This window comes from Xyrauchen texanus, chromosome 37 (genome assembly GCF_025860055.1).
Source record: "Xyrauchen texanus isolate HMW12.3.18 chromosome 37, RBS_HiC_50CHRs, whole genome shotgun sequence".
Classification (NCBI taxonomy): Eukaryota; Metazoa; Chordata; class Actinopteri; order Cypriniformes; family Catostomidae; genus Xyrauchen; species Xyrauchen texanus.
This window is the reverse complement of record NC_068312.1, coordinates 33,573,891-33,594,333: the sequence shown is the minus strand read 5'-3', so window position 1 is coordinate 33,594,333 and position 20,443 is coordinate 33,573,891. Positions and strand designations below refer to the sequence as shown.

Here is a 20,443-nt window from a genome sequence, read left to right as displayed (position 1 = left end):
CACATTTTAGGCTGAGTCGACCTAGGGGAGGCCCGGGACCGGTTCAGATAATCGTCACTGGTGTTGGCCATGAGCGGGAATCGAACTCAGGTCACCAGGTTCGTAGCGCAGCGCGAAGGTTGATACTTAAAGGAATGTTCCTGGATCAATACAAGTTAAGCTCAGTTGGCAGCATTTGTATATAATTAATACAATTACAAATAAATTAGTCTTCTCGTTTTTCTTAAAAAAAAAAAAAAAAAAAACATTAGGTTACAATGAAGCACTTACAATGGAAGTGAATGGGGTACATTTTTGGAGGGTTTAAAGGCAAAAATGTGAAGCTTATAATTTTATAAAAGCACTTACAATAATTATTCTGTTAAAACTTGCGTATTATTTGAGCCTTAAATTTGTTTAAAATGTTGTTTTTATGGCTGTTTGAGTGTTTTAGAGTTTGTTGACATTACATCGTCATGGCAACGAAGTTGTTAAATTAGATATAACTTTACACAGAAGAGGTTAGTAAGTGATTTATCACGCTAAAATCATGTTTACATGCATATCGTTTACGTCTTGTGGCTATACGTTTAAAACAGTGAGTAACAACATTCACAGATTGGCCCCCATTCATTTCCAGTGTGTTCCAAGTGCCTCACTGGAACCCATATTTATTTTTTTTAACCCAGAACATTCATTTAATGATTTATCCTGATATTAAGATTAGGTTAATAACTTGGTTACATGCATCATTACATCTGTTTTGGTTTAAAACATGTGTGTGACCAGGAGGAGGGCGTGGCCGGGCGGGGAGGTGCACACCCACACAATGAGTAAATGCAATGATTTTTCACTTGCTAGGATTTTGAAGCGGCACACTGCTGACATGGGATTTGATTTGGCCAGAGGAACATAATAAAATAAACCGAGGAGAAAATAAAACGTTAATATTTACATTAATGTTATCAGTATGAGCTTTATTGTCAAGTATGCTTACACATACAAGGAACTTGTCTTGGTGACAGGAGCTTCCAATACAAACAATACAACAGGAAAAAAAAATCTATGAAAATGTTATACAAATAAACACAAGTGAATAGAAAACATATAAATATAAAGTATATATAAAATACACAATAAGACAATATATATTATGTACACTGGCAGCCAAAAGTTTGAAATAATGTACAGATTTTGGACTTATGGAAATAAAGTGATACTTTTAATCACCAAAGTTGTATTCAACTGATCACAGGCAGGACATTGAATAACATTGTGAAAAATGACTATTACAATTTGAATGTTTTTTTTTTCATAACTTCTTAAACTACTTCAAAGAGTTCTCATCAAAAAAAACTCCACGTGCACCAATGACAGTTATGCAGATCTTTGGCATTCTAGGTGTCAGTTTGTCAGATACTCAGGTGACATTTCACCCCACACTTCCTGTAGCACTTGCCATAGATGTGACTGTCTTGTCGGGCACTTCTCACGCACCTTACAGTCTACCTGATCCCACTAAAGCTCAATGGGGTTAAGATCCATAACACTATTTTCTAATTATCTGTTGTCCAATGTCTGTGTTTCTTTGCCCACTCTAACCTTTCCTTTTTGTTTTTCTGTTTCAAAAGTGTTTTCTTTGCAATTCTTCCCATGAGTCCTGCACCCCTGAGTCTTCTCTTTACTGTTGTACATGAAACTGGTGTTGAGTGGATGTAATTCAATGAAGCTGTCAGCTGAGGACATGTGAGGCATCTATTTCTCAAACTAGAGACTCTGATGTACTTATCCTCTTGTTTAGTTGTACATCTGGCCTTCTACATCTCTTTCTGTCCTTGTTAGAGCCAGTTGTCCTTTGTCTTTGAAGAATGTAGTGTACACTATATGTAATTTAGTGTACTGTATAGTGTCATTTCAAGCATTGTGTCGCCTTCAGTCCTCAAAACAATGATTGACTGATGAGTTTCTAGAGAAAGCTGTTTCTTTTTGCCATGTTTGACCTAATATTGACCTTTAGACATGCCAGTCTATTGCATACTGTGGCAACTCAAAAACAAACACAAAGACAATGTTAAGCTTCATTTAACAAACCAAATAGCTTTCAACTGTTTTTGATATAATGGCAAGTGATTTTTTTCAGTTTTGTACAAATACAAATGTGTTTTATAGAGATAGTGCAAGGGAATGTAATATGCAGAAGAGGTAGGATATATTAGATAAATATAAATAGACTAAGTTGGGTATTGCACATATTTATTGCTCATTATTTCACACATATTGCATTTTAAACATATAGAATGCATAGTCAGTTTCAACAGAATTTGAGGGTTAAAAATAACTAATAATAAATCAGCTGTAAGAGATGAATATTTGCAGCAATGATTTGGTTTCATATGGGACACATATTATAAAATATCAATCAGCCTGGAGCTGTGGGTGGGTTGACGTGTCTTCATTTTTATGTGCGACTAGTGCCATCTAGTGTTCACAGAAGGAAACAATGCAATGTCCTTATTATTTACAGAGACTACTGCAGAAAGGCAATAATAGCTGTATAACTATGATACAGTTATTGTATTTTTTATTGGTTAATCATGGAAGCAAATAGTTCTAATCATGTTATAAAGTTATTGTTTAAATAATAATGAATATAAAACAAACTACATGAACAAAGTACTTTACATGTACTTTGTTGTGCATTATATCAGCATTTACTTCAAAATTGTAAGACTGAAAACTTTAGGTAAAGCTTGATGGTTTTTATGAAGTTTAAGAGGCTCTGTCCATGATAATGACTTTTCTGTGCCAATAGGGTTATTATTATTAATATTATTGTGTGTGTTTTTCCACTTAGGAATACAGTTAATAAATAAAGATAAAAAGCATGCACAGCGCCGACTGTGCAATAATATGCTCATTTGCATTTATCGTTACATTGTTTGCTTTACAACATGCATTCATCATGTTACCCTGTATATTTATATATGTCCATATGTTTATTTGTATGTTGTATTTATGTTCATAAAATGTTACCATGTTTTTTTTATCCTGTTTTTGATGTTATTCTCTGTTTTTTGGATATTTCTGTAGGTTGTAGGCTTATATTTGTTTTACATGTCTGCTACATTTCAATTAATGCTGCTGCAACACTGGAAAAAAAAGTAAAAGACATTTTACTCTTCTCTTATCTACTCTTATTTGAACAAAAATTGTGATACCTTTGATATGTGTATATGACGGGGCAATCAAAACAAATGTAATATAGCCTTCAGACAGGAAGACTCTTTCTGTTATTTACATTTATTCATTTGGCAGAAGCTTTTATCCAAAGCAACTTACAGTGCACTTATTACAGGGACAATGCCCCCGGAGCAACCTGGAGTTAAGTGCCTTGCTCAAGGACACAATGGTGGTGGTGGTGGCTGTGGGGATCGAACCAGCGACCTTCTGATTAACTGTTATGTGCTGATTAACAGTTATGTGCTTTAGCCCACTACACCACCACCACTCCACATTATTGTGTTTAATTTATTTTTGATGACAGTGGTGGCTAATATCAAGTTATCACAGTTTTATATCGGGAACAATAACTGTAGTAACATGGATATGGCTCTGGTAATATGTGCGTGTGTATACTCTAGTAATGTAAACACGTTTGGCCATGCTATGCAGGGCCGACCCGCCCTACAAGCAATACAGGTAGCCGCCTAGGGCCCCAACATGCCTGAGTAAGTTGTAAGTAATTCTCTGCAGTCTATTGGATTCTATTTCACAGACATTCAATAGAGTGGGCAATGTGTGTGGACGTGATAATTTAACTTAAAATCACAATAACGGTGAAAACTAAAAACAACATATTAAGTATAAAATGAGCTCTGAATAATCACAAAAAGACAAATATCTGAAAGTTACAACTAATAAAATAACAGCAGTATATCTCAAATCTGCTAAGCAGTACACACTAATCTGCATAATTTATTCGTAACACAAAGCATTGCTGGGAACTGGAGCGCGGCTTATAACAGTATTATTAGACACATTATTCAGACACTGCAATATAAAGATGCAAATAAACTCACATAGAGTGAACATATGAGCAATTCATCTGGAAAATAACCAAACCGTCCTATCTGCAAAGATCTCTGCTCTCTTTGTTTACAAATATATATTTTGAGGTGTTGTATTTATAGGCCCTATAAACACAAATAAGTAATCTTATTTATACATAATTAACCCCCCACCCCATTGCAGTACATTATTCCCCTGATGTTTGAACTTTTATTCACTTTTGCACACATTCTGGCCAACTTTTTGTTTTCATTGATTTTGTTGCTCTAAATAAACATTATGCGGGTAGTTGAAATTGAATTTCAAGCATTGTCAGCAGTGTCCTATACTAGTAAAACCATCTAAAACTATTTTAAACTGCATTTTCTTATTTTGTTTTACTTTAATGGGCAACACGAATGGTTGTATTTGTTAACATTAGTTAACTATGTTAGTTAACATTAACTAATAATAAACAATACTTAATAATCTTGGTTAATGGTAATTTGTACATATATTAGTCCATTTTTAACATAAAAAATTATATGTTAAATTAGTTGATAAAAACTAACATGTACAAACAATAAACAGTTGTATTTTTTTTTTTTTTTATAAATTAACAGTAGCATAGATTAATAAATGCTGGAAATTGTATTATACATAATTAATGATGTAACATAATGCAAACCTTATTATAAAATGATACCCAGTAATTATCATACTTGTAGTTTCCATGACCTCATTTTAAAAGACAGTAGTTTATTTGTACTTCTAGAAGAAAGTTGAAAGGTGATCAAAATAAGGCGATAAAATGGTGACTTGTCACAGCATCTAAAATATGAACATAAAAATATTCCCTTATGCATGCATTTATACATTTTAACCTAACATCTTCACGTTGGGTAAAAAAAAGCTATTGGACACGTCATTTGTCATCTACTGAGCTATACAGTATAGTGCGTCTCTTTTAGTGCTTTCCATTAAAAAACAATCTGCTCATCATGTTTGCAGTGGTTCTATGGATGTTTTAAAATTATTATTTTATATTTTAACACCAGGGGCCCCATTTTCGCCTGGGGCCGTCTGATTCAATAAACCATCATCAGATATAGCAAAAAATAAAATAAAATAAAATAAATAGCATGAAAACTGAAAGAATAAGCAAATGCTTGAACTGCGACTCCGTCCAATAAATCTCAAAATCTATTGGTCCGCTCCTATACACCTGTTCTTCATGTCAGCCAATCACGGCTCGACCTCAAACATCTCCAAGATGGCGACGTCCATCCCGAACAGATGTGTGCTCTGTCTGTGTTGACAAAATACCCGCAATAACTCACCAAAACAAAGCCAGATACACTCGTTAACACAAAGAATAACATCGTTTTCGCCGTTGGACATCCGCTCATGTGGGCAGAAGGCGTAGTGTCCGGTTTCATGGCTGTTTGAGAGAGATATTGGGCGCAATCTCGCCATGGCCACCGAAAACAGGATTCATTTCTGGAGGAGAAACGCAAAGGTTCCCGGAAGGTGAATTTAATAATCTATTTTGCTCTTTAAAATAGTTTAACTGTGTTACTTTATGCTCTGGGGTTATTATATATTTTGTTTCCTCTCAGACGAGCTGGTGTGTATACAAGACACCATGGCTGTGTCTCAAAATCGAATGTATTGCCCATCTAGACAGCATATTGTGCATCATTAAGCGCCAACAGCATATTTGGACATAACAGACACCCGGAAGCGCTTGTTGTGCTTGAAAAGAGATTGGGGCATGGTACTGTTGTTGTGACCTCCATTCATGGCCATATCATCGTTGATTCATACCAACCCTTACAAAAGTTCACTCATGGGATCTACAGTTTCCATAGTAATTGTTTATAAGGGAAACAATTATGTATTAATGCAATGTTTTAGGTTCCAATTTATTTGGGTAAAAAAAAAAAAAAAAGTCAGCCTATTAGGTTTTGATATTTACTGCAAGTGTTACTGTGTGTCGTTACTGTGCATTGATAGGCCTTTTTGTGTTTGCTCTAGTGTAGGTTGTAGGTTTGCTCACAGTGTTGTTCCCTTACTGTGAATCAGTTTATTTCACTCTGTGAATGAATGGTGACTTGCAACAGAGAGGTTGTGATGACTGCACAGTTTTAGCTCTGTAGAGCAGATATTTACTAAGCAGTTGCGTAATCAACCTAAGGAGGAACTTGTTTGCAGTGATGTCAGATGATTTGGTGCTATTAGTCCAGCTACCATGGGTGTACAAGTATACTGAATATTAATGACTCTAAAACGTTAGCATTGATTTTATTTGTTATATGATGGCTTCATTAAAGATACACAAAATCTCTGAGGTCATTTATGCTCTTATCTCATCATTATCTCACTATAAGTTTAGTGTCATTGTAAATAGCTTTTGATTAGGATGTTAACCTAACCTTGACCTAAGTGTTCCTAGATCTAGTTTTTGTTCGGAGCTCCTGCTAAACTGTCTTAAGGACGATTGGAGAGGACTGCTTTTTTTTTACAACGCATACTCAAACTTATACACACAATCTACACTATAAAAATTGTGTTAAAATAAATATAGCAGAAAAGAGTAAGTACTTTCTACGTTGAATAAGGTAGTTTAAATGTGACCTTGAAAATATTACGTAAATGTTACATTGGTTTTTAATGCAAACATGTAAAAATTAATGCATTAGCATGCTTCAGTAGATATTATTTCTAATAATTTTTTTTATTTAGTTTTTTTACAACGTATCATGTACCTTGTCATATTTATTTGCTAATTTGATTACATTTCACTGGTAAATAAAATAAGTTAATTTCACTTTTACTTAAATTTACCCAGTATGCATTGGGCTTGAATAATTGATGTGCTTGCATGGTTTCACTGTTGCAAGTTTATTAACAATGTTTAAAGTAGATTTTTTTTTTTACATTTGATAACTTCTTGCCTTGTGAAGTCTTAAGTTAATTTTCTATTCACAATTACATGTGCTTGATAAAAAAAATCAAATAAAAATCTGTTAATTGTTACCACCACCATGTTTTGCGCACTTGGTGTTGAGGTCTGCATGTGCAGCTCCAATTTGCCAGTAATGCAAGGTTATATTATCGCATAAACTATATTGCATGCATCAAGCTTTCCTGTGGAAAGCTTCCATATGTCATGTGGTGCATTTTTTAATTTTAAAACATTTTAATTATGAAAGTTCATTCAAATGTAGTAGATTTAACTTAAATTCCATAAAAATATACTTAGAAAAACTGTGTGCATAAACTTGCAAAATTAAAATTAAGAAAATCTTACTCGTCATTTCTTTCATTGTAGGCTCTGCAATTCTAACATTGTCAATGGACCCTTTTCACATAGGGTTTGGAATGCACAATTCAACTTTGGCAGGGTAAATTTATATAGCGGTGATTGGGAGACCACAGCAAATATTAGTTTTGCATTCCTATTTGCTCTAGCAGCAAAATATAAACACACTTCTTATGTTTCCGTGACTTTCTAAAAGAGGAAAAATTATAATTTAGCGTAGGTTAAGTTAAATTAAATAGCGTAGGGCAGTGGTGGCTCAGTGGTTAAGGCTCTGGGTTACTGATCAGAAGGTCGTGGGTTCAAGCCCCAACACCACCAAGACACCACTGTTGGGCCCTTGAGCAAGGCCCTTGAACCTATTCTGCTCCAGGAGCCGTATCATGGCTGACCCTGCACTCTGACCCCAGCTTAGCTGGGATATGTGAAAAATAAATAATTTCACCATGTATATGCAGAAATGTATGTATAATGTGTGACAATTGGTCAAATTAAATTAAATTAAATTAAATTAAATTAAATTAATTATTAAATTAATTACAAAAGTCAGAAGAGAGAAGATGCCAGATTATTGGGCACTCCAATACACTCCCTCAGCAGCTGTATTTTGTTTTTATTATTATTAATGGCAGGGTAATATAACACAAACAGTAATGTCATAAATGCATATAAAATAACAAAAAAATTTAAAAAGTTATGTATAAGACATGTTGTCTTTCTGTGAAATGGGCCCATTTGTGCATTGCACCTATTCAGCTGTGTTTTCATCTGTGGTCTGTGGTTCTGAAGATGAACAAAATATCCAGCAATCTGTCGTAGCTTACAAAATGTATTTAAACGGTGAGGATGTGGTCTCACAGTCAGTACAGATAGACATAAGGCTTAAAAAACAAACAAAAAACAATGCTGACAAAGGGAAGACTAGATTAATGCATGTGGTCGTTATTGGGGCGTGGTTGTGATTTCAGATTTGAGTTGCTTGTTCAGACGAATCCGCAGCAGTATGAGGGCACACAGTGGACTTGATACTGCTGTAACATGAGTGAATGATAGGTGTGTCCAAATTCCCCCAACGTATCACATTCAACAGAGTAGACAAAGCATGCAAAACTGATAGACTGAATGAATGTGTCTTCATGTCAGTTGATAACTGAATTATGACCACCATCCACCATCCATCACCGGGTCGCGGTGGCAGCAGACTAAGCAAAGTTACGAGTTATGACCTTAAAGCAATTTTTTTTTTCAGTCATAAAATTCTTTCTCAAATCTCAATTGAATATACAAAGACAAATACTGTATAAGTGTGCCATTTCAGATTTGAGTTCACTGTGATTCTAGCACTATCAAAACATTGCTCTGTTTGTTTGAGACTCGATTTTTCTTTGATTGTTTGTGTATAGTTAATATCTTGCAGTATTATTTATTTTCTCATCTTATACATCTTTTAAAATCTTTTTGTTAGGGTTGACAAAATAAAAAAAGAACGTTGTCAATAATTTTGTTGACAGATTAATACTGTTGTTCAGGAAACCTGTTTGCAGTTCCATTTGGTGACAACAGTAGTGCAGATATTACACAATTCAGCTTTAAACCCTGGTTAATACACTATAATTTTATGTTGATTTAATTCTCAAAGGAATTTAATTGCATTGTTATCCCTCTGGGTTTTTGTCTTTTACTTTTTAGCTTTTATATGCAGCCTAGATTATGGTGTGAAAAAGGTGTGTGTGTGTGTGTGTGTGTAGCAGAAGAAACACTATGTGTCTAAGATAACACTGCCCTCTGGCAAACCGCTTGGTTACTCAAATATGCTTCTCGCTCTCAATCCAATATTTAATGCAAATTCAGGCAGCTTGATTGCATATCTGGAAGTAATTTACCTTTTATTTTCTGCTCGCATAAAAATTGATGAGCCGTGTTTCAGGGGCATTGTACTTCCTTTTGCCAAATCATGTGCTCCCATTTGCATATAATACATTTAATATTGTGTTGTTTTCAGTGGAAGTGTTATCAACAGAAAGAGGCCTTGTAAAACCATACTGTAAATTTTCCTTTCAACAATGTGACTGCACCTATTGCCCTATGTTACCCTGAAAATTCTGCTCACCACTGCAGTGTTGAGTCTTATCTTGCAATTCTGCTGTAAATTGTACAATAACTCACAATAGCACTTATATTCTGGTGATTTATACTTTCATAATTTTTTTAGTAATGTGGAGGACCCAAAAACTGACATAAATTAGTTTTTTGCATAAAGAAAATGAATCCTATTGGAGCATATTTTGCATTGTAAATTAATGTAAAGAGAATTGGGGGGATAAGATCACAAAGTCTGAATAAAATGTACTGTATACACACTGTATCTTTCATGCTTATTGCTTCATTACAATAATGAAAATTAGATTTTGATTGTACATTGCAGAAATAATGGCACAAAGCCATAAAAAAAAAAAAAAAAAGAATATATATATATATTTTATTTTTTTTTACTTTGGAGTGAAATAGGATTCATACGGATCCCCTTAAAGGAAAAGGATGGGAATTCATTGTCTGAAATAGTTTTTGTGTTCCCTCACAAAAGTTTTGCATTGCCTTGCAATAGATTTATCCATCCCCTTTGAACATTGACCATAGATTTACTACAGTACCCATAGTTGAATTGTGGTATTTGTAGTAAAACCACAACAATTATCATAGTTTTGCTAAAGTAACCTTTTTTTAAATATTATGTTTGTGATAAAACCATAATATAGAAATAACAAAACTATGTATAAAATCTGCCTAAAATAGCATAGTTACATTTAATATACCATGGTTAAAATGTGGTACATATTCCGTAGTTCCAAAACCATGGTTTCCAGCAAAAAACATGCCCTTATTAACATGAACCATGATTTCGCCTTATTAACACTGCTCTAACTAGAGGTCAACTGATAGTGGATTTTACCGATACAATAACTAAGTTTGGCAGTACCTGCCTATGACCGATTAATCAACTGATAGTTTTTAAAATTGAAAAAATAACACTCAAAGTAAAATAGTGCTGAACTTTATTACAAAAATAAACAGTACTGACTGAACCATAAAAATGTAATGTGCTTTTTTAAATGAAATAAATATGTACATATTAATATATGAACTAATATTTGAATTTTAAAGTCAGAGTTTTAAATTGATGTTGTTTCCTTAGTCCACAATATTTAAATAAATAAACCATTCAGCACCGTTATATTATTGCATAGAACATTTCTGTCCTGGCTGTTAAAAAAGAGCATTTCATTTTCATGTACATAAAATAAATATATTATTTTTTAGTTGGTCCAGATTCTCAAATGTTAAGTCAAAAGTAAAATGAGGGGGGAAAACGCTTCAATAGACAGTTCATATGGTGTTACACTTGCACTGATTCCTACTACTCCAGACTCAATCTTCATAATAACAGCGGAACACCACATTGTTTTTATTCAGTACAATTGTATGTAAAGTAGCAATATTCACAGATAGCAGTGGTATGAACTTGTTGGTGAAGCGGCTCAGACTATGAGCCCGGGCGAGGGGCTGTTCAAACAGATGAAGCACAACAGACTGGAACCGAATTTCAAAGTTGAACATCTTTCCTCACAAAACAACTCATTGCTTAATCTAAGAAACGCTTATAAGCGAGCAAGATGCAACGGCCAAGTACCTCCACAAACTGTAAGGGGCTGTTCACACCGAACACGTTTGCAGCCATCCATTTGTTTTTCTATGTAAAACGCGCGCTAGACATCTTTGTTTCCATTTGTTTTTGTTTATTCAGCGTCTTGTGCAGGAGTGCTGTTTTTTTAATCTAATTAAAAAGAACTTTAAAAGCATATTGAGACACCTGCTTTCTGTTAAACTGTATTTGTTGCGCTGTGTCAAGCCTTTCTTAGAGCAAGATTGTGATCGATCTGAAGTGTTTTTTTTATTTTTTTATTATTGTAATCAGATGCATTTCTGATTTGTTTATATGTTTCTCATAGACGCATGAAACTTACGGTCAGAAAATAAATTCCCTTCCTGTCCTCTATGGGCCTCCATAGATTAACCCTCATAGCACACTTCAGTTTTTCTCTCTCTTAGCTTACAGCCAGTATATGGAGCACAGCACCCACCTCTGGACCCACGGAGACACCGTCCGTAAGTACTGCTAGCTGTCGACTGTCTGCTTGTCACATAAACCATTGATCTTTCAGTTATTTTTCCCTTCATTCTCTTTATTCGTGCTTTCTACCATTTCATTGTGGCCCAAATCCATCTAAACTTTTTGTTCATTTTAATGGTGAACTAGTTCAATGCAAGATTGTCTTAAACGTCTTAACGTTTTTTTATTTTATTCAAACTGTTTTAGAGTTTACTTGTCCTGCATTTTTCTCTGTTAATGTTACCAAACTATATGTTATTCAATGTGTTCTATATTAGTGGTCTCAGCTGGTGGGTTGCACCCTAAAATTAGTTGCATCCTAAAAATGTTGCGGACAGCATGGAAATACAATGCTAAATGTACATTATAAAATGCAAATAACCATATAATCATGCATAGTTTCTGTAGCAAGATAACTAACTGGTCTTTTACATTTTTAAAATAGAAGAGAAAATGCTTACCACATCTCTTATTGTGTGTCCACTCAAACTCTACTGTAGCTTAGCACAAATTCACATGATGTCAATGTGGACAGGTTGCTTGATATTCTGTCAAAATGTAAAAATAAGGTTTGTGCTGACCACAATTTGTTGCGCTTAATTAGAGTTGGGAATCATTAGGAATTTTACGATTCTGGTTCCTTAACAGTTCCAGTAATGATTCCAGTTATTTTTTTTCTTTTTTTTTTTTTCTTAAGAATTATTTAGAAATAAGAGATGCAGGACCGTAGCTAGTTGGGTGAAAGGTGGTAATGATTCTAGGGGCCCAAAGGTCCAGGGGGGGCCCACAACAAATTCAAAACTATATTTCTTAATAGGTAAAGGGCCCAGAGCAATATACAGTCAGGGGGCCCAGAAATCTTTGCTATGGCCTTGGAGAAATGCAATTCTTATTGCATTTACTACCCTCTGCTGCCTGTTACCAAATAATGAGATTTGTAAAGAGCAAAATCAATTTCATAACAAATCAGAAATAAATTGAATACAGTTCTCTGCGTTTGCAGACTTTTTAGAGACATAACTACAATCCAATAATAGATCCTTATTCTATTTTAAATAAAGAAATCTAAACCAACTTGAAATGTGATGTCATATTTCATTGATTCATTTATTATTTTATAAAATTCCACTTCAATTATACATTGTCATATGAACAACCAGTCAGTAACTGCACTGATTGATTTAATAGAGGCACAGCAAGTCATCATTAAATAAACCGTAACAGTTCCAGAGATAGTTTAGACTGTGTTTTGTTGCCTAATGTAATTCAGGCTTGTGAGACTTCAACAGTTCTTATTTAATTTCGAGTTGGACATTCATTACTTGCACATCAGTATTAGTTTACTTGTATACGGGAAGCACTGAATGTAATTTGTAATTCCAAATTGTAAATTCAAAAGAACCGGCTCATTAAAATGGTTCTTTCATGATTGGACTATGCAGAAGCGCATATGTTTTGCGCTGTAAAAAGAGCCGGCTCGAGACCCGTTCGATTGGGAATCAAATACTCTGGTAGAACTGTGTGTTTTTACACTGTAGTGTCAGTAAAGGGCAGCACTGCTGCAGAGATGGGCTGCTGGAAACACTGTCAGAGTATTTGAGGATGGTGTTCCAGCCACATCTGTGGAAATTGTCACGCTGGAGAACGGTTAACGGAACTGAAACTGTTTAGGTTCTAAACAAGAACCGCATCTGGGTTCCCAACCCTATGGCTGCCAAGAGTGTGAAACCATTGAAATTCAAGAGAAGATGAAATCGATGTTAAATGTTAGATTTACATATGGTTGGACCTATATGGTAAAATGTGTACATATATTTACAGTATTTATTTTTTCAGTTTGATTTTAAGGTCATTTTTAGTTTAATTTTGTATGATAAGCAATCATGGTGTGTTGTCTTGGGTCACCTGAAATCCATCCTGTTGAAATGCATCCTGATGAAAATTATTTTAGAACCACTGATCTGTGCATTGTAGCAGCTTTTTAAAAATATACATTTGTTTTATAACATTTTTCAGATTCAAAGACACCCCTAAGGCCAGCACTGTAAACACCAAATCAAAAAAGCCATCAACATTCCACGAATTTGCACGGAGCACCAATGACGCATGGGACATTGATGATGAAGAGGATGACGGTATGTTTGGTCTCAAACAGCCCTTGTCCTCACCTGTTCAATCACGGCCCACACCTCAAACGCCTCGCCTTAAACTCTTCAAAGCCCCAGAGGACACAGAGCCACAGCCACGCCCACTAGACAGGCAGGAGCCAATCGGCACACAACTCGATCAAGATGAACTGGCAGTGGAGAGCGGTCCAGCCAATGGCAGGGTAGTGAAGTCCTGTAGTGACGCCCAGCTGAATGTTAATGCAGGTAGGGTGGTAGCTTCTTTACTACTTAAAAGCTTAACTATTGTAAGAAATTGTTCAAATTACACCTGAACTCATTATGTGTTTTATAGTATTAGTGCACACAAAAAAATTATTCTGGCATCATTCACTTACCCCATTTTGTTCCAAACCCATATTACATTCTTCCTTAAAACACAAAAGGAGATGTTAGGCAAAATGTTACTTTCATTGTATAGATGGAAGTAAAATGAATGGTGACTAAGTAATATTCTGCAACTCGAGTGGGACATATCAGAATACATTATTACACGTTTGAAATGGTAACATTTTATTAATACTTCCTAGGTGAATTTTAATGAAAGCAAGCTTGAGGATAGTAAATTCGTTGTAATCGTCTAAACTGCAAAGTATAATTTTTAACATGTAACAGTGGGCAACTAAAATGTAATGCTTTAATGTAATGTAATGTAATGTAATGTTCAGCCATCTCACCATTTCTGTCCAGCACGCAATATCCTGCAGAAACAGCAGTCACTTCCAGTACGGCCTGTCATTCCATTGGTTGCTCGCATTTCAGACCAGAACGCATCTGGAGCTCCGCCCATGACGGTGAGAGAGAAGACGCGATTGGACAAATTCAAGCAACTGCTCGCCAGCCCCAACACAGACTTAGGTGAGTTATAAACAAAGTTTGTTGTAGGGCTGGATGATATAGCTGAAAAAAGACATCTTGATAATTTCAGCCTTTTGACGATATTCAATAAAAATCTTGATATACACTCACCTAAAGGATTATTAGGAACACCTGTTCAGTTTCTCATTATGCAATTATCTAATCAACCAATCACATGGCAGTTGCTTCAATGCATTTAGGGGTGTGGTCCTGGTCAAGACAATCTCCTGAACTCCAAACTGAATGTCAGAATGGGAAAGAAAGGTGATTTAAGCAATTTTGAGCGTGGCATGGTTGTTGGTGCCAGATGGGCCAGTCTGAATATTTCACAATCTGCTCAGTTACTGGGATTTTCACGCACAACTATTTCTAGGGTTTACAAAGAATGGTGTGAAAAGGGAAAAACATCCAGTATGCGGCAGTCCTGTGGGCGAAAATGCCTTGTTGATGCTAGAGGTCAGAGGAGAATGGGCCGACTGATTCAAGCTGATAGAAGAGCAACTTTGCCTGAAATAACCACTCGTTACAACCGAGGTATGCAGCAAAGCATTTGTGAAGCCACAACACGCACAACCTTGAGGCGGATGGGCTACAACAGCAGAAGACCCCACCGGGTACCACTCATCTCCACTACAAATAGGAAAAAGAGGCTACAATTTGCAAGAGCTCACCAAAATTGGACAGTTGAAGACTGGAAAAATGTTGCCTGGTCTGATGAGTCTCGATTTCTGTTGAGACATTCAGATGGTAGAGTCAGAATTTGGCGTAAACAGAATGAGAACATGGATCCATCATGCCCTGTTACCACTGTTCAGGCTGGTGGTGGTGGTGTAATGGTGTGGGGGATGTTTTCTTGGCACACTTTAGGCCCCTTAGTGCCAATTGGGCATCGTTTAAATGCCACAGCCTACCTGAGCATTGTTTCTGACCATGTCCATCCCTTTATGGCCACCATGTACCCATCCTCTGATGGCTACTTCCAGCAGGATAATGCACCAAGTCACAAAGCCCGAATCATTTCAAATTGGTTACTTGAACATGACAATGAGTTCACTGTACTAAAATGGCCCCCACAGTCACCAGATCTCAACCCAATAGAGCATCTTTGGGATGTGGTGGAACGGGAGCTTCGTGCCCTGGATGTGCATCCCACAAATCTCCATCAACTGCAAGATGCTATCCTATCAATATGGGCCAACATTTCTAAAGAATGCTTTCAGCACCTTGTTGAATCAATGCCACGTAGAATTAAGGCAGTTCTGAAGGTGAAAGGGGGTCAAACACAGTATTACTATGGTGTTCCTAATAATCCTTTAGGTGAGTGTATATGTGTTCGCTTTGAAATCGCTTAAAAGGATTTATTTAATCAGAGGAACCATCATTTTAACCAAAAAACTATTGTTTCCAGGAAGATTCTATATAATATTTTAATGCAAGAAGTAAAATACAGTAAAACAAAATCAAGATAAAAATAACCAAGGCAGTATTCAAAGCGGGTAGCGCATGCACACTATGACTGCTAAGAGATACTGTATTATTTTTCTTAAGGAGTTTAGACCTATAAAGATGTCTTTATTTCAGAGACTAAAAGCTAAATGTTTTTGATTTTTGGTTCGTTCTGAACAAACTGTATTTTTTTGTTCCGGTTAGGAAGTTCCGGAGCCTCATTTACAAATGGTTATTGGGTAGAACAAAATAAAAGAATGGTTAATAACATGCTTTTTTTAAGTGACAGTACTCCGCACTAAAGGGTGGATTAAATACCAATTGCAGTACTGTCAGATCTCACAAGAGAAACAAGCAACCTGGTCTGGAAAAACAAGCCCAAATTTATTCTACAATAATTCAGTGAAGACTTGGAAACAACTGAGAAATACTGTATGCTTTTTACCTCTAATAACGTTAGATACATAGTTGTTTAAAAGGTCCACAATGGGCAATTAGGCAAAGAACTGTGGGATGCAGCTGTTCCCTTTAGGATCTAAGCACATGTTTAATTTTTCAGGCAACATGAAGTGGTGTAGTTCCAAAAATGTTACTGTGATAAACCCTTTGGCCTTTTATTACCTGTTACCAGCATCTAAAGATACAGTTTTCACTCTGAAACAATTGAAAATCACTTTTCGGTTACATTCGGCAAAACATTTGGTCCGTTTTCAGTTTTTGTTCCTTGAACCGGTTTTAGTCTCTACTTTATATTTCTTCAGACTTGTGTTTTTCAAATGCAGGTATCTCCTTACCTCCTCACATACATGCTCTTGACATGCAACATCCACTGTTGTTGTTTGTATGTCGTTTCCTGATGTTTAGCAGCTCTTGATTTTTAGCTTCTTGTGACAACAAAGGCTCAATTGTGAGGGTTGCCACCTTGTGGTCACACTAATTAGTGCAAATACTTCTAGGCGCATGCACATTCTGCATGTTCAAAGTACATGTGGTTAGAAAAATCGGGAGTTTCAAGTTCCCAATCGATTAATTACAACTGAGATTATGAACTTAGTCACAGAAGTGGATCGATTTTACCAACTCTAATGTAATTTCTGCTACTGAGGTTTAAACCAGGGACGTTTTTGGGTGAATAACTCTTTAAAGCCCATTAGTGTTTGGACTATCTTAGAGCAGAAAGCCACAAACACTTTGCATGTGTTTGCACCTCGCCTGTATTTCCGACTCTTGCTAAATCTCTCTGCAAGGTAAGACAGTTTTAGATGGCAGGATGGATGAATCCTGTCCATGATGTTATCCTAGTCTTCCTGAGTTCACGCTGAGAGGCCCTTCTGTTCTCTCCGTGTTCTCCAACGGTCTTCTCTTTGAGCATACCTGCAAGCTCCCAGAACAAAAACAAGTTTGCTTGTTTATGTTGCTTATATTATAATGATCTTATTTAAGAAATTCACTCTTCCACACTTTATAACTAAGTTTGAGCCTCTGCTCTGAGCTTTCTGAGCGACAGGCAGAAATCACTAGAGAAATGAGACCCATCAGTCATTGAAGGGAAATAATGCTTATGCACTTTTTTCACAGTGCCTTATGAAAAATGTGCCTGTGATAAAGTTGGAGGGGATTCATTGCTCAGAATTCTGGGTTTATAATGTCTTCTGCGATCTTTCATCATTCTGCCATCGTATAGCGGTTGGCAGGTGTCCAACACCATTAGTATTTTAGGAGTTTTTAAGTTTTCTTAAGTTTTCATGGACATTGTGAAAACTGGTTTTATGCTCATTTAGTATGATGACCCAGAGGGGCTCGGTAGGAGTGCGTTAAGGCAAAATCCTCAAAAAGTCTTTTAAAGCAGTGATTCTCACTTGGCTTTGCTTCAGGAGCCAGATTTAATTTAAGACATTCTGGGGTGACCCAACACGGTAGCAAACATTTGTAGAAGGAATCCGTTGTCCTTTAAATCAAACGTCGAACTGTATTGATTTTACCATAAACCACATGCAAAATGATTGATGTGATATACAGGGACAGATTATGACTTACATTATTAGGGGGGTGGTGGTATGGTGTTCGTTATTCATGCCCAAATGTTGTTGATGGGGGGTCACCAAACTAGAATGCGCAACCTTAACGCTCAGGGCCCTCCCGGCAGTCAAGGTCCCCCTGGTAGTCAAGAGCCCCTGGGCACTGGCCCCATTGGCCCGGTCGGTAATCCGTCCCTGGTGATATAGGCTGAAAAAAAAAAAAAAATATGGTTTCATTCTCCCAACTGATAATAATACAATTCTCACCTGGTAGCCGGTAAAACAGTTGGAAACATTTGAATTACATTATAAGAGGGACCCAAGCCACATATTGGGACCTAAATATCATAGAGCCTTGGAGGTGGGCTCTTTTCATTTGGCTAGTAATCCAGAACACCCTAGCAACCACTTGGCAATGCTGTAGCAACCACACCAAACACTCCTGAAACTGCATATAAACCACTCACAACCATCTACCAATCGCAGCAGCAAGCTTTTTCTAAAAATAAATAAATAAAGAATCTATTAAAATATAAATATTTTCAACATATTTATTTTATATGACATTTTACTTGAATACAGTCTGGTTATACTTTTCCAAAGAATTTAAAGTGTTTTAATTATTGGCCAGCTTCTTTATGTATTTTTTTATATTTTATTTTATATTTGGTCTTTTGCCACTTATATTGATTGGCATACTGTAGAGGCAATAGGAAATGTTTTGACACAAATCAAATGTGCCAGACTCGAACTTATGAGTACTGTTAGGCCATGGCTGCAAAATCTTTTCATGTCTATATATTAGTGCTGCACGATTAGTCATATCGCAATCGCGATGTCAGCCTGTGCGATTATATGACGGCAAATGCTGCTATTTTATTAAATAAATAAGTGCATGTGTGGACGTGACAGCCCATTCTCTCTGAGAGCTGTTTGTCGATTTTCTACACCGCTAATATAAAGATGACTAGTCAGTCTCCGTTTAGGAAGTGGCACGTGTGGTCATGTTATGTGAGTTTCCGGTGTTCAGCGTGGAAATCAGGTGAGGATGCATGCCGAGCAGACCGACACTGAACTGGTAGCCAGAAAAAATAACACAAACACTGATCACAGCTTGGCGATATGTCTTTATTTCCTCACCCCCGCTGTCTGTTGCATCAATGATGGCATCATCATAAGATCAATCTTATGTTAAAAATAACACTAAAATTACAACAACAATAAAGTGTGTGTGTGTGTGTGTGTGTATATATATATATATATATATATACACACACAACAACAACAACAACAGTTTTAGTGGTTTGATTGAGGTAACCACACTTTTATATCTAGTTTACTTTTCAAAAAAGTTTATACAAATTACATGTTACATCCTGCTTAAATGTCCCTCTTTGTTTGTACAATCTTATTTTCGTGAAAATTCGTATGTTCTTATTTATTGTTCTATTTTATTTAGGTGTAATATTGAGAAAATAACAAGTTTGCAGTAATGCAAAGATATTTAATTTTAACACTGCATTTATAGTTGTTGTTGTTGCTAGTTTGTATGTTTGAGTTGAAAAATACACATTTTAGCATTATCAGAAATCTATTTGTGCTTTTTCCTTGATAACCAAGCAAGTTGACTCATGATACCATTTGTTTATTATATCGCAATCGCAATATTAACCTCAATAATCGCAATATGACTTTTTTCCCCAAATCGTGCAGCCCTACTAAATATGCTCTCCAAACATTATGCCAATATCGTACATACATAAATTATACAGCCATACATTTTTAAATCAATATGCAGTTATGGCGTAACTATCTTTTTGCAGTTACAGTAAATAAAGGTAGCATAGTTGTGAAAAGTGAGATTGCATTTGCTAATTAAAAAATAATTGTTTATTGACTTTGATGATAGAACTATAAATTACATTTTCACCAGTCCTGTGACGGATGATGACTGTTTATTTAATGTACGTTTGGCATGATCACATTATACAGATGAGCATTTGATGTATGAATTTTAGAGGTAATTAAGGATTTAGCCCTGATTGATTATATATGTTGTGTACATTAACAATGCTCCACTAATGTGTGTGTGCTTTTTAAAATTCATACAGAGGAGTTACGGAAGCATAGCTGGTCAGGAATCCCACGTGAAGTTCGCCCAATCACATGGAGACTTTTATCGGTAAGTGGCTAAAAGGGGTATTTTTTTTTTTCTCTGATTTTCATTTTAACTAGAAGATAAATCGCCATGTTGGGTTGGGATTTTAAATGTCATCTTAAAATTACTCTTTAAGTCGAAATGCAACAAAACTGTTCAAATTCAGTACATCATGGCAGCTGTTGTAATCAGTAACCATGAAGCAAATCATCTAAAAAAAAAAAAAAAAAAAATTTGTATTTATAGTAAGCAAGCATCACTAACTCTATTACGTTCCGATTT

General features: G+C 35.8%; 1 protein-coding gene across 1 annotated transcript in view; it reads left to right on the top strand.

Moving 5' to 3' along the window:
• The first annotated feature begins 5,312 nt into the window (after positions 1-5,312).
• The window catches only part of LOC127631314 (TBC1 domain family member 22B-like), a 54,281-nt gene continuing 39,150 nt past the window's right edge, over positions 5,313-20,443 (top strand). The window contains exons 1-4 of the mRNA XM_052109403.1: positions 5,313-5,556; positions 13,533-13,888; positions 14,372-14,539; positions 20,115-20,185. Of these exons, the coding sequence (XP_051965363.1) occupies positions 5,501-5,556; positions 13,533-13,888; positions 14,372-14,539; positions 20,115-20,185 (651 nt within the window). The 5' untranslated portion in view covers positions 5,313-5,500. The remainder of the gene's footprint in view (positions 5,557-13,532; positions 13,889-14,371; positions 14,540-20,114; positions 20,186-20,443) is intronic.